At 48.6% G+C, this 14,154-nt stretch overlaps 6 protein-coding genes across 6 annotated transcripts, besides 1 other annotated feature; 2 read left to right on the top strand and 4 right to left on the bottom strand.

Moving 5' to 3' along the window:
- Nucleotides 1-14,154: part of a sequence feature (contig 1.101 1..209568(-1)) that runs on past both edges of the window.
- Nucleotides 76-1,683, bottom strand: bna5-1 (kynureninase; the record flags this gene model as incomplete). The annotated part of the gene is made up of 4 exons (XM_658464.1): nucleotides 76-512; nucleotides 563-1,046; nucleotides 1,097-1,425; nucleotides 1,470-1,683. 4 exons carry the CDS (start codon nucleotides 1,681-1,683, stop codon nucleotides 76-78), a joined length of 1,464 nt encoding a protein of 487 aa, XP_663556.1.
- Nucleotides 2,171-3,288, top strand: ANIA_05953 (HesB/IscA family protein; the record flags this gene model as incomplete). Its single annotated transcript, XM_050612380.1, has 2 exons — nucleotides 2,171-2,500; nucleotides 2,917-3,288. The coding sequence occupies 2 exons, from the start codon at nucleotides 2,171-2,173 to the stop codon at nucleotides 3,286-3,288; spliced, it is 702 nt and encodes a 233-aa protein (XP_050467040.1).
- Nucleotides 3,981-5,624, bottom strand: ANIA_05954 (putative eukaryotic translation initiation factor 3 subunit EifCl; the record flags this gene model as incomplete). Its single annotated transcript, XM_658466.2, has 2 exons — nucleotides 5,244-5,624; nucleotides 3,981-5,102 (listed from the first exon to the last, which is right to left on the bottom strand). Exons 1-2 carry the CDS (start codon nucleotides 5,550-5,552, stop codon nucleotides 3,981-3,983), a joined length of 1,431 nt encoding a protein of 476 aa, XP_663558.1. The 5' UTR covers nucleotides 5,553-5,624.
- Nucleotides 6,459-7,016, top strand: ANIA_10759 (uncharacterized protein). Its single transcript, XM_050612371.1, has one exon. The coding sequence runs from the start codon at nucleotides 6,534-6,536 to the stop codon at nucleotides 6,948-6,950; it is 417 nt and encodes a 138-aa protein (XP_050467039.1). The 5' UTR covers nucleotides 6,459-6,533; the 3' UTR covers nucleotides 6,951-7,016.
- On the bottom strand, nucleotides 7,165-9,332 carry ANIA_05955 (putative C6 transcription factor; the record flags this gene model as incomplete). Its single annotated transcript, XM_658467.1, has 6 exons — nucleotides 7,165-7,618; nucleotides 7,673-8,026; nucleotides 8,077-8,256; nucleotides 8,336-8,487; nucleotides 8,542-9,108; nucleotides 9,198-9,332. The coding sequence occupies 6 exons, from the start codon at nucleotides 9,330-9,332 to the stop codon at nucleotides 7,165-7,167; spliced, it is 1,842 nt and encodes a 613-aa protein (XP_663559.1).
- ANIA_05956 (uncharacterized protein) lies at nucleotides 10,965-12,856 on the bottom strand (the record flags this gene model as incomplete). Its single annotated transcript, XM_658468.1, has 4 exons — nucleotides 10,965-12,045; nucleotides 12,217-12,408; nucleotides 12,521-12,566; nucleotides 12,847-12,856. 4 exons carry the CDS (start codon nucleotides 12,854-12,856, stop codon nucleotides 10,965-10,967), a joined length of 1,329 nt encoding a protein of 442 aa, XP_663560.1.

Here is a 14,154-nt window from a genome sequence, read left to right as displayed (position 1 = left end):
GAGCACGCAGATTGCCCTAAAACTGTGCCTTGGGTAAAATAGATCGTATAATGCACCCATAGAGAGACAAGGCTGCTAGTCTTTCTTTTCAAGAGCTTTGCGGCAGGCTTCTGAAAAAATCTGGCAAAACTGCCACACCTCCTCGTACGTGTTGTACAAGGGCGCGGGTGCAACCCTAATGACATCTGGCTTCCTCTCGTCGATCACAACTGCATATTCTTCCAACGTTTCTAAAACGCTATCCAGGAGACCTGGCGCCAGCCGCAAACTTAGCTGAGCACCGCGTTCTGAGGGGTTCGGCGGGGTAATGATAGAAAAAGGCTTGTCGGAAACTCCATCAAGAGACGCAAGGAGGAGATGCTCGAGATAGCCTGTTAGATTGAGGGACTTTTGACGAATCTCGGCCATGGATGTCCGGTTGAACAGTTCCAGAGAGGCTACAACCGCATTCATGTCAAGCACGGAAGGATTGGACAATTGATATCCTGCCGCCCCGGATTGGGGGACGAAATCTAGGTAATAGTCAGCAGAGCTCGTTAGTGTCCTTGGTCGGTGTGCATACGATTATCCATCAGAAATCTGGTAGCTTTGTCTCCTCCCCACCAGCCGGAAAGCCGAGGGCGAAATAATTCCAGTTCCCCGTCGCCTTGACCTGCCTTCACCTCTCCATGTTTTTCATGCACGAATATCCCGGCCATTCCGCCTGGGCCACTATTGAGGTACTTATAGTTGCACCACGCAGCGAAGTCCACGTTCCAATCGTGTAATTTCAAGTCGACATTTCCCGCTGCATGGGCACAGTCCCAACCGACCACGATGCCTTTAGACTGGGCGTGTGCAGTGATCTTCTCGATGTTAAAGTACTGGCCTGTGTAGTACTGGATAGCAGAGAGAAGAAGTAAAGCCGTAGTTGAAGCATGCTCGTCAATGACTCGAAGAATACGGTCAGTTTCGAGAATCGGATGTTCAGGATCCTGCGGTTCAATGAGAACCATGGCATCTTTGGGCTGGAGATTATGGTGCTTGATCTGAGATTCGACCGCGTACTGAGGAGAGTCAATTAGTCCATGTTCGACTGCACAGTCAAGAGACATACATGGTCACTGGGAAAAGCTTTCCCTTCGATGATGATCTTATATCTCTCAGTAGTTGGTCGGTAGAAACTAGCCATGAGCAAATGCAAGTTTGTTGTTAGACTGCCCATAACAGCTACCTCGCTCTCCAACGCCCCAACAACTGGTGCCATGAGCTTTGCGCCCGCTGAGTCGACGTCGACAAACGGAGGGAGCAATTCATCGTCGTGATGGGTGAAATGGCCCGTTACGCCCTTAATGGCCCAGGTTCGCAAATAGTAGTTAATGTACTTCTTAGTGTTGCGAGGCTGGAGGCCTAGGGAGTTTCCGCAGAGATAGATACAGCGGGCGTCTGAGCCATCAGAGATAGAAGCTGCAAGAGTCAGTGGACCACACCCAGGTACATAGAACTGTACTCGCCTTCAGAAGGATCCAGCGTTTTTCGCTTGAGGTCTTTTACAGAGGGAATGATAAACTCTTCTCGAAAGTGACTTAGGGGGTCTTGAGCGTCTAGAGATGCTGCATAGTCCCTGGTGAAAGCCCTGATATCGTCCTTGTACGGAAGTGGCGGGCCGTTCTTGATCTGCTGGACGTGGAGCCTGGAACCCATGTCGGAAATATGGCTCAATTGTTAGCCAGATCACTTTAATTGCACGTAACTAAACTTCAAGCCGGAGTGACTGCTATTATTATGGGAAGTATGGATAGAGGATGTGAGGGCCCCGCGGTATATTTCCCGCAACACACCCCGCCTCAAATCACGACAGAACTATCTTCACATCCTACAAATGTTACTATCACAAGTTACGGGCTCAGGACCACTTTATAGAAAGCGTATAGTTGTCTCAGGGTTCATCGAGCGGCCTCCAAACTCGATATCCTCCTTTCAGAACAAAAGATATAATGCACAAAGACTAATGCGCAGCTTAGTAATATGACATATGTCTGTGTTCAGCGGGAATTTTATTCTGCCGCAATCTCCCGACTAGATTCGCCCAATCGCATCTTCTGGATTGCTCTTGCTCGCCATGCGAACTGTATGATTATAAAGCGTCCAAAGGTCACTCAATCCAAAATCTTGCATATTACACCTCAATATGTCACGTCCAGCAGTGTCATCCGCCGCTCGCCAGATGCTCTGGGCTCGTCGCGCCGTCCCTGCCACCCCTCATGTCTCATGCTCGAGTCCAACATTGAACTTCGCATCGTTTTGTCATGCTTCATACCGAACATTGGCCATTTCGACATCTCCTGCGCCAGCGCGGAATATTCGACCTAGGATATCGAAGCAATTCCTGAGCCGAACACAACCTCGCTCAGCGTTCTCCTCAACGACTGCCACATCCGCGGCTCAAGTTACGCAGAATCCAAGGACCGATGACGATGGAAACACATTAATGGTGGAAATCTCAGAGCGAGCTGCAAATGTACGTGAAATGATTTCCATGCAGCTTTTGTTTAGTGTTGTTGGGTGAGTTGGCGCATATTGCGACAACGGCGTGGCAAGAGCATGGCTGTGATGCTTCGGGAAGAAACCTGCATATTCTTGTCCGCCCGATATGGTATGAAAGAGCCGGGGAATCTACTGCATTACATAAACCGTGCTCTGTATGCAATAAGTACATACGACCACAGGGTGTGGAAAACAGGGCTTCCCGTCCGCTCAGCCGTACTTAAGCCACACGCCGGTTGGTTAGTAGTATGGTGGGTGACCACATGCGAATCCCAACTGTTGTATGTTTTTTTTGCTAATCGTCAACCTGCACCTTTGCAATGTGCCTTTTTTCATTACTTTCTTGATCAAAAGCAGTTACGAGCGTGTTTGCTAATCCATGCCCTTCAGCGCCTCCGTCAAATAACAGACCCATCTTCGTCGCCCTCCGCCACAAAGGATGAAAACCCCTACCATCACCTTCGCATCACCGTCACCAGCGGCGGTTGTCACGGCTTCCAGTACCTGATGTCACTCGAGCCGGCATCCAAAATCGATCCTGAAGAGGACACGATATTTGAAGCAGAGCCGCCGGAGCAGGGTTCGGATGTGGCGGGCAATGGCACTGCGAAGATCGTCATGGATGAGCCCTCGTTGGAACTTTTGTCTGGGAGTACAGTTGACTATACGACTGAGCTGATCGGGAGCCAGTTCAAGATAGTGGATAACCCACGCGCGACGAGCAGTTGTGGGTGTGGGACCAGCTTTGATGTTGTTGATTAGAGCTCAGTCTATCGTTTGCGCATGTGCATCGAGGAATCATGTGTTGATGATAGGGCAGACGTCTAATCTCCACTCTTGTAGGTATTATGTTCGATAAAGCAAGCTAGATAGGGTATTATTGGTATATAATGCTGTACTATACTATATTATTTACATACACGGAAATAATCATTTATACTTTATTTTGATCGTGTTCACTGTTTCTCTACATACAGGTCTCTTAAGAAGAAGAAAAAGAAACCTCTTTTTATGCGCTGCGCAGAAAAGGATGCACAGCAGGACATATCACATATCGAACAACCAAAACAAAAACGTAAAATCAACTTGTGCAAATAGAAGAGCCCTACTGAAGAAAGGCTTAGAAAAGCCCTCGTAGATCCTTTTGTCACTCCAACCAGCCCTAGACCCTTATTAAGTAGTAAGGGTTAGAAGACGCGTGAACAATCATGCAATAATTTAAAACTGAAAATGGGAGAAAAGGGTCTTGATGTCGGCAAGAGACAAGACTCTCCTTGCGCCATGTGCGCCCTTAGTTCATGTCATGTCATGTCTTCTCCTTGTTGTTTCGTAATGCGAAGGTCCCCCTGGGGGTATCCACGCAAATGGCATACCGTCCAATTCATGTACCGGCAAGTAGCCATCCACTCGAACTCATTAGGACACACTTCCACAATCCAGGTGGGCTGGCTAGTTTAGTAAACGCGGGCAAGGTTCCTGAGATACCAGTCGACAAGGCGACGGCCAGCCTTGGTCTCGCTGACATGGATAAGATCCTTCTCGAGAGCATAGTCAAGGTCGTTGGCGCTGACGGTTTCACCTTCTAGTAGTCCTCCCTCAACCCAGCGGACCTGGCGGCTACGCTGCTTATTGACGAGGAGCCAGGAGCGGAGCTTCTCGGGCTCGACGTCGAGGAAGCCAGCGAGCTTCTGCAGGTCCATTGTTGTGTAGAGCTTGAGGTATGACCGAATTGTAGGATTGTAGAGGGTGTTCTTGACCTCGTCCATAAAGATGGCGGTGTGGTGGTCGACAGGGTCGACATTAAGGGCGGGGTTGTCGAAGTCAGGAGGGGTGGGGCTAATGAACTTGGGGCAAGCGGAGCGGAATAGTTCCTCGAAGAGAGGGAGGGCTTCGGGGCCGCCCTGCTGGAGGCGGTGAAGTTGCTCGCCGTACTTCTCGCGGAGAGCGGAGTGGATGGTGTCGTCGAGGCGAGTGGGGTGGAGGGCGACACAGATAGCAATCAGAGCGTACATCTGGTCATTCTTTTTGGCGATAGCATCGTAGCTATTTCCGCCCTTCTGGAAGTTCTTGGTCCGGGAGACATAGACGAGAATGTGGCTGAACATGCGGATGGCGTCGCCGTAGCGGCGGGTCATCATGTAGGAGAAACCGACATAGTAGTAGGTGGTGAAGTGGGCGGCCATGACACGGGCGAACATGGCCTTCTTGTTCATCTCGATGTCGTCAAGAGTCTTGAGGGCAAGAGTGAAGTCACCGAGCAAGCAGTGAACGCGAAGCAGACCAATGATGGAGAAGTATCCCAGCATCTTGTAGAGTGGGCGGGATCCGTATTCTCCAGCAAACGCGGCAGGGTCCTCACCACGCTTCATAGCAGCGAGTTGTTCGTTGATCTGAGACTTCTGGATGAGGGAGTAGAGCACGTTGAGCACTGAGTAGCAGCCCCAGGTATTCGGGTTCTCGCGGAGGAGCTGGGCTTCCTCCTCGTTGGAGCCGCTGCGGGCAACGCGGTTGCGGTAACGGCAGAACGACTCGAACTGGTAGATGAACTCATCGATAACATCCCAGGCCCAGTAGTACTATTAGAACGGAAAATTAGTACATCATATCATCTCATGGAAAACATTAGCCTGGCCCACACAAAGAGCTTAAGCTTTCAATGAGCAGCAGGAACAAATCCAGCAATAAAAGTGGATAATACATGGAGAATGGCCACATACAGAAGGAACCTCAAGTTCCACCGGCCCATCTGAGTTCAGAATGTAGTGGAAAAGACTGCAGTAGTTGTCGTAACTCGCAAACTTGGTTTCCAGCGTGGCCTGGTACTCAAGGGGAGTCGCGGCAGCAGCCAGCTGTGCCTGAAGGTCCTGCGTCTGCGAGGCTGCGCCGAGTGATGTAGTCCGGTCCAGCTCGCTCATGCCATCGTCGAAGTTGACCTGTTCGCGGTAGTCATTAACAAGCGCTTCCTCCTCGACATCAGACTCATCGTTCAAATTGGGGTGCGCATTGGCGCGCTCGTCGTAGGACATGTTGGATCAGAAAGTCGATAGACAACGACTACGAACTCGTCCAGATAATTGGCGACGGGAGAGGGAGAAGCGAGCACGGAGGTTGACTGGCGGAGACTCGGCGTTTCGAGGTGTGGGTTTTCAACCTTTGGGCGGTATCGAATTTTGAGGGTTTTCGCTTGGACGATTTGTGCTTATCTTATCTACGGATAAGTTGTTGCTGAGTCATCTATATGTGCATTCGTCTGTCAAATGAAACCTGCACAAATTTGGCGCTCGGGCAGAGACAACAAGCAAATCTCTCTTTGAACTAGTACCAGAAAGCCTGCCCCATATATACTCCGTCTTCCTATACAGTTCTTTCTTTCTGTAGAAAAATCCTATCCCCTTAGCGGCCAGTGCCTAAAGCAAGACGATGAAGCTCACTGATCCCCAAAAATGAGACACCGTTCGCTTTAGCCCCGAGTTGCGTACAACCATGTCAGCCTATACAGAGTAGTTAAGCGAAAGTATTAACTTGTAGTCGAAGATCTATATCCATGACAATTACGCTTCAAACGCAAGCACTTCTAAACCAGGAGCTATAGGGCTGTGACTAGTAAAAACAATGATTAAGGGAACAGTGCAGGGTTGTGGTGTCCTTGATATGACGGAATCTCGCGTGTCTTTCGTGTATTGTTCGTTGCATTAAGAACTCCAGCAGTAGTACGTCCGCGCCCTCGAGTTGGCCTTGAGGTACTTCAGCTAGCAATATTTATTGCCACTGCGCGCATTGTAATATAGCAATACCAATGTCATCATCGGTTAACGTTTTCATGGAATGTCCAGTTCTGTTGCATTATAGAGTCTCGGTGTTATAGAAGAACGTCATTACTCATAATTTGGGGCACAGACATTGGATTTCAGTCGAGTGGCGATATTGCAGCGTCATCAAATAGGCCGCGGAGTCCGTATGGATCTCAGCTAGGCGTTGTATTCATCTTTCTTGATCTGTCTATAAACATGTCTACAAGATATAGAGTTATCTGCAGTACCCTTAGAAGAAAGCCCAGAGTAAGGGTGGAGTCCCGAGCCATGACATCTCTGGCTGGCCTGTTGCATGCTACGGATCTTATATCCGCAACCGAATATCGCCCCATAGGGATCTCAAAATCGCCATCAGGACTCCCATTCAACAAGCTGTCAACGTCACGTTCAGGCGGACATAACTTTTCTTTATCCTACCTGTTCATGTACTCCTCTGTTAGCCGCCTGCCTCCTCAAAAGAAGTCACGCGCGTTCGTTGATAACACTCATACCGTCCATGGTAATGACTGGTATGAACTTTTGGCGAGAAAACACTGCCAGTCACTCGAAGTTCGGCTGTTATTCCGCGCGACGCCTTTTGTGGCATCGTCAACGTACACGTTCCCGTCGTAACAGCTGACTTTTTGCCGATTCTGCTGCCACCAGGTGCGATTCTAGGATGCCCTCTGATGTGAGCAGTCTCGTCGAATCGACTTTTTTTTCGAAACCCCTGAACTATCACGGTCAACGCTTTCCGGCCCAACGGGTCCCTCATCATAGCAGGCATTTCAAACGTCGCTAGGATATCCACGTTCGTGTCCAGATTTCCGGTTGTCACTCTATACACTCATTTGCGAGCAACTGAAACACGTTCCTGAAAGCCCTTACGAGTATTCCGAGCCCCGACGGTCAGCTGTCCCGACATCTCTAAGGGCGATGCAAGGTTCGAGTCACGAAAGAAGGCGTCGATCTCACATTTCGTTTGCTTAGCCGCCGAAAACCTCCGACTGAAAGATTCAAGGAAATCATAAAGCTGATTGAAAGCATTATAAGCCGATTCGTCATTCAGGAATGGGAGGAGTGCTAGGGCACTGCTCTTCGCGGGCCCAAACATCAAATTTGGAGTCTGCTGTAAATCATAATGCTCACGATATATCTGAAGATAATGAGCGATCTGCATTGCAGCATGAAACCGGGCCGATTTCACTTGTTCGATTTTCAATGGTCCTATTGATCTCTCGAAGTCTTGCTGCTCTAGCAGGAACTCGAACAGCGTAATAATGATTTGATTGCCTTTGACACTGGAAAGTTAAGTCAGATTAACGTCGCGACAACTAATGTCCTACGGCCCTTACTGCAGAAAAAGGATTTGCGGAACAGGTGGCGTCTCGATGACTGTCATGCCGTCCAGGAAAGCTTGGAGACGTGAATGCAACCTCTCTGCCTCTTTCAACAACTCCTTGATGCTCAGGTTAAGGTCAAGTGCTTTGTCAAAGAAAAGATCCTGCATGTCAATGATCGTTTCCGCGAGGTCGACCAGTCCGGCCATCACCTCACGAAGAAGGGCTGGCTTCCTAACGAGTTCTGTGTCGCTCGAGCGAGAGTGGTACGGTATCCAAACCGTGTCCTTTTCGGTGAGAGATATTCGGTCAAATGATAGTCTGGGAACTGCTAGATTTCCCGACTTTCGAGAATCCATGCAAAACTGCCTGCACAAAACATCAGCAGATGTCATACTATCAAGCATTGGTGTCAATACGAATTCAGGATGAAGAGACTCCAAGCAGTCCGTGCACTAGAATGCCGGACACGATCAGGCAATTGATCCCAATTGCCGTGCCCTGACTTGGGTATGTTGAATAAGCCAATATCCTGCCCAAGCTGCACGGCTTGTCTGATATAAAGCCAGCTAGCATCGTCTTTCCCTTGGAGTTTCAGACTACAATTTGTTAGCCATCAGCCTTTTGCGCGCACACACACTCATTTATAGCATTGCAAGACCTTCGCAGACAACTCACTTATGGCTCATTATTGCCAGGGCTTGAATGCTTGCCAGTGAAGGCCGACCTTCCTCAGCTTTCCAGCGCATCTCCGCTTCCTCAAAGAAGTGCTGGCCTCGAGAAGCCACATCGCCAGGCACGGCGTATACTTCAGGGTAGGGCGAATATGTCTTGTGGTAAGTTAGAAGGCTCAACCTTGGATTGAAGCTCTTGAGGAAACTTACGCTAGCCACCGCTAGAATACTATTCACCAGAACAGGGCTGCAGAACTCTGAACTCGTGTCACCCGCACTCATATCACGCAGGAACAACTCCTGGTCAACAACCTGCATAAGGGGATGATCCCATGTGAAGTATAAAGATATCAAGCCAGAGATAAGGTGGTCGTCACTTGTGACCTTCGTCCAAGGTTTGCACGGTACCTGGAACAAGGGACTATCACAGAGCTTCTCAACGCTTATCCTGGAGTCTCTGCGGACTTCGTTGGTGTCCATTGCTGTATCCTCGATAGGGGATCCCTCAGCGGAAGCTGTTTGAATGATTAGGGCAATATTCTTCTCTACATTCCCGTCGTCGCCACCAGCGCGTATTATCTCCAAGATTCGATAAATCCTTTCATCGTCGGCAGTGCGCAGATACTTTATAAGATCCCACAACAATTGCCTGTAGCGTTCCAAGTCGCCTTGGGCTTTTTGTGCAGCAATCTTCCGTCTCAAATCAAGGTGTTCATTGAAGACGCAATTGCCATTAGTGGCCTCGCATGCTTTACATGGAGCCGGTCGTCCGGTGCACTATGATCGAAAGCAAGAACCGTTAGCTAAGCACAGCGAATGCAAATTTGGGGAAAGTTCGGATGGCATTCTATGCTCCCAAGCACTACCTTTCTCTTCGCTTGCTTGCAGGGCAGGCACGCACTAGAACTCTTCTTGTTTTTCGTCAAAGGCCGAATCTCACGCAGCGGACCGGGACCGGGGGCAATTGAGGGGAGCTGTTTATCTTTGCTGTTGGAGGCCATTTCGGCAGTTCAGGTACGGGTGTGTCGACAAGGGCCCACGCTGCCAGAAAGATGTCTGAGTCAGGAAAGTTACTCCGGCAGCAAGAGACCCAGAGAACTTAAGGGCGCGACGCCGGTGATTTCAAAGGGAGTACTTCGTGAACGCATTTGAGGTCCGCCACCGTCGTCCGCGCGGTTGGTTAGCTCATACGCTGACAGTCGAGTCGCTGCTCGTAGAAATTCGCCACGATAGAAGCCGGTGTCGCGGGGGAAAGAGAGCCTGTTTGGAGAGGCTCTTCTGTTGGCGCTACGACGTTAGGGAAACAGCAGGAGAAGCAGGAGAAAGTTCGAAATTGGAGGGAAATCGGCGGTATGACGAGAAGGTCCCTATTGTTGATGGTAATATCACAGATGGCCCAACGGTTTTGAGTGCAGAGGATATGCGTCCTAGAGAGAGTAAGACTTTAGATACCGAAAAGCCAATGTTCGAAGAGAAAAGAGGCCTTGGAAGGGGCAACAAAAAAACAGGGTCCTCTAGATAGAGCGGGAGCGCCAACAAGGGTGGAACAGCGAAATCCATGATTGAAAGTGACAGCTCCGGGAGTTTGGAAAACAAATCCGACAAGCAAACACGCGTGATGTATGGGGCGCAGAATCACCGACGGCGGACGCATACTTACTCTGGTTGTGTGGAGCGGACCGAGGGGAGCAGGGCGGTTTGGGATTGAGCAGACGCGGTGGTCGACAGATCGAAGGCAACGTCGGCGTGCTCCAGTTCAGTGAACACCCTTCCTATTATGTCATTCGCTGGGCGCAGCATCGTCGGCCGCCACAAAGCTCCCAGAGCGTTGGTCTGCCGGGTGGGGGGAGACCTGATTTCATGCTGATGCTGATGCTCAGCGATAGCCTTTAACGACAGTTGGAAGTCTCGACCTTGCGCCTTGGCTCTCTGTCCCCCGTGACAACAGCTGTGCCCACTGCCTGCTACGCGCACGCCCTAATTTAACGACACTCGCTCCTTCAAGGCCCCCAATCTGCACACTCTCCAATTCTCAGGACAGGGGAAAGACCGGAGATCGTATTCGTGGGGATGGGCGAAAGCAGAAATCATGGCACGACCCAGTACTCGCAACGGGGTTCCGACAAACCAGTCAACAACATCGATTGACGGCTCCCCGATAATCCTTTTACAGGGGCCGGAAAGAATCCATTAACATCCAGCAGGCTGGACCCTCGGACACGTAACAACGTGCCCCCAATGAAAGACATATACAAAAATACCTACAGATAATTTCCTCACGGAAACAACGCCTGCGGATAAATTATCCGACAATCCAGGCCTATCAGAAATGGGCCTGAGTTTACTTTCGTCTATGAATCTTTAAGCAGAACCCTGTCTCTGCCGCTGCTGCTGGCTGGCCCTTTTTTTTTTGGGCCAGCTGTCCGGGAGAAGATTTGGAATTCACAAGATGTGGATAACCGATATATGTACACATTATCGGGCATGACTACCGAGCGACTCGCCTGAAGACTTCGGGATATGGACATCCAGACGTCTACTCTGGTATACCCCGGTAAGAATGTTAGTCCGGTGGGCCTTACAAGGATATGACTCCTTTGGATTCTGCCGTTCGTATTAATGCTAATATCTTACTAATATTTTGTATGGCCACCCTCTGCCTCGATTACTGCCTGACATCTGGCTTGCATAGACCCAATAAGGCCTTTCAAAAAGTCTGTAGGGACTGCATCCCATGAAGCTCGTACAATTTCTCGTAGGGCATCATAAGATAGCTGGCGGTCATCTGGATATCTCTCTTGGATCCAGTCTTTCATCCAGTTCCATACCATCTCAATAGGGTTCAGATCAGGGGAGAAGGCAGGCCAACTAATAGGATAGATACTACGCTCATGAAGCTCTGCTATAGTATCTTTGCTGGCATGGCCAGGTGCTCCATCATGCATAAGACAAAGATAGTTACCTTGCTGTCGGTTCAGGCGAAGATAGCCGTCAATAATAGGCATAATTCGCTCACAGTAACTCTCTACATTGATAGAGCCCCATTCTTTCTCCCAGAAAAGGCAAGGGCCTTTAGTATCTCCATAAAATGATCCCCAAAACATCCAACCACGCTTTTTGGGGGTAGACAAACGAATACAGGTCTCATCTAGCTCTTCTCCTGCTCTTCTGGTAACCCAGATTCTGGTATGGAAGCCTGGAGTAACCCAAGTCTCATCAGACCAAAGTATTCGATTCCATTGCTCAATTGTCCAATTCACATGCTCAAGGGCCCAGGCAAGACGTACACGCTTTGTATCGTCCGATAAAGGTGGCTTTCGAAGAGCTTTGCATCGGGAATAGCCTCGTTTTTTAAGTGCTCGAGCAAGTGCAGTTTCTCCGCAGGGAAGATTTAGTTCTTCAATAACTCGTTTATAAGATAGTCGGCGCGTACGTTGTGATGAAGAGATAAAGGTAATGATATTGTCCATATCCTCTTCTGATAGCTTCGGGCGCTGGCCAGGAGGCTTTCGAGGAGTAGATTGCTCATTCTGGCAGGTATATTGCACCTGACGATAGGTAAATCCAAGCTGAGAAGAGATCTGTTGATAGGTAAAACCAGCATCTCGTAGAGTCAAAATGCGAATCCGATCATCGCGACTTAGCCATCTAGAACTTTGGCTCCTTTCAGATATCTCAGTCACCTCCAAAGGCGCCTCTGGAGGGGTGCTAGGTCTGGGGATAGCCATATTAGCAATGCTCACCACCATGGATCTCAGGAGGATGGCGATATTGGAGGTTTTACTAGCTTCAAAACTAGGCTGAATTAAGAAAGCGGTGCTTTGAAGGCCTCACCGCTTCAGAGGAGTCATATCCTTGTAAGGCCCACCGGACTAACATTCTTACCGGGGTATACCAGAGTAACTCAGAACCATACCAGCGCCGGTCGCTATTGGATGGATAATTTCGAGTCGCAAATTTGTGCAAGGGCTCGCAGTCAGGAGACTCGAATTTGGCTGCTTCCATGTATCAGTTCCGTACCGGCCCGCTCGTTTAAACGGGACCAGCCAGGCTCTAAAGCCGACGGACATGGCTCGTCTATTATCGAGGATTGTCACTTATCAAGCTCAAAAGTGGCTCTATACCCCACAGCATACTGTCTGATCCTTCAGAAATGGAGCTCGGAAGTCTGATTGAGCTACTAGCTTACAACCGTGGCTCAGCATGCGTAGCTTTAATTGGCCGGAAGTGACTTCCTTGGAAAAAGTTTCCAGTCCGGTCACGCTTACCACGGTTTGGCCGCTTTCTTTAGAAGCTCGGAAGTCTATACCGACCACACTTGGCTGCTCCCTATGCCGCATGCGATAGTAGTCCGAAACACTTGCAAAACCAATGTTAAATACGGGTCAGTCGACTCGGACCATCTGATTGAAGACATTGATGGGAACTCCTGATGGAACTCCCGACGCCCAAGGTCGATTCGCAAGCCAGTTTTCGACGCAATCCGGTTGGACTTGCAGCATAAGACACGCTTACTCATAATCATGCTGTACTGCCAAGCATCATTTCAAGCCTTATATTTAAGGCTACAATTGCAATTGCACAAATATTGACTCCGCATAATAGCTTGCTTACACATCAAAATGCTTTAACGTAATCCACCACCGAGCTGCGCGGACCACCGAGCTGCGCGGTCACCGCCAAACAACGCGGCCACCCCTTTACCAGTTCATCATTCAAACACAACAACATGGCTGAGCTTTCAAAAGAAGGGTGTATGAAGCTAGCTATCGATGCTTATAGCTCAGGCCTTTTTCCGTCAAAAACCGCTGCTGCAAAGGCATTTGATGTACCACCAAGGACTTTGATGACCCGGCTTAATGGAACAGCTTCTTGGAAAGAAGTAATTGCCAATTGCAGAAAATTGACAGATCTTGAGGAATCAATATTAAAGAAATGGATTATTGATATGGGTCAGCGTGGTCTTCCTCTATAAATATCAACTGTTTGCTACCTAGCGCGGCTTCTACTTGCAGCATGATTATCTCCATTAAAGAATCCTACAGTTGGTGAAAACTGGGTGAATTGTTATATTAACCGACATGCAGAGCTAAGCTCTAAATATACACAAAAATATAACTATCAGCAAGTAAGATGTGATGATCCTGAGCTATTCCAGGAGTAGTTCTGCCAGTTTTCCAGTACTATTGAGAAGTATGGGATTGCTAAGGAGGACATCTATAATATAGATGAAACTGGCTTTCAGATGGGTGTGATATTAACTGCAAAGGTTATCTGTAGAGTAGATATAAGAGACAGTCGCGCCAAAGCTGTTCAGCCTAGGAATAGAGAGTGGACTACTGCAATTATTGCAGTAAATATATCTAGATAGGCTCTACTACTATATATTATCCTGGCTGCAGAGAACCATCAGTCTCAGTAGTATAATAATATACCAAGCAACTATCAACTCAGTATTAGCAAAAATGGGTGGACAAATAATAAATTAGGTTTGGACTGGCTTCAAAATTGCTTCGAGATTCATACAGCTCCACAAACAGTTGGAAGATATTGCCTATTAATTCTGGATGGCTATAGCAGTCATACTGCTGCAGGATTTGATAAGTTCTATACAGAAAGGATGATTATTCTATTATATATGCCTCCTTATTTATCTCATGGCCTTTAACTACTTAATATGACCTGCTTCTCACCGTTGAAGCATTTCTATGGCAACCAGACTGCAAGAATAATAGAAAATGGGATCTTCTTAATTAAGAAGGAAGATTTCCTATATATCTTCCCCTCTGTTTTTAAATGTTCTATATCTTTATCAAGCATCTA

The sequence above is a fragment of the Aspergillus nidulans genome, chromosome I (assembly GCF_000011425.1).
Source record: "Aspergillus nidulans FGSC A4 chromosome I".
NCBI classification, from domain to species: Eukaryota; Fungi; Ascomycota; class Eurotiomycetes; order Eurotiales; family Aspergillaceae; genus Aspergillus; species Aspergillus nidulans.
Note: the sequence above shows the minus strand (reverse complement) of the source record. Positions and strands in the feature narration are given on the sequence as shown.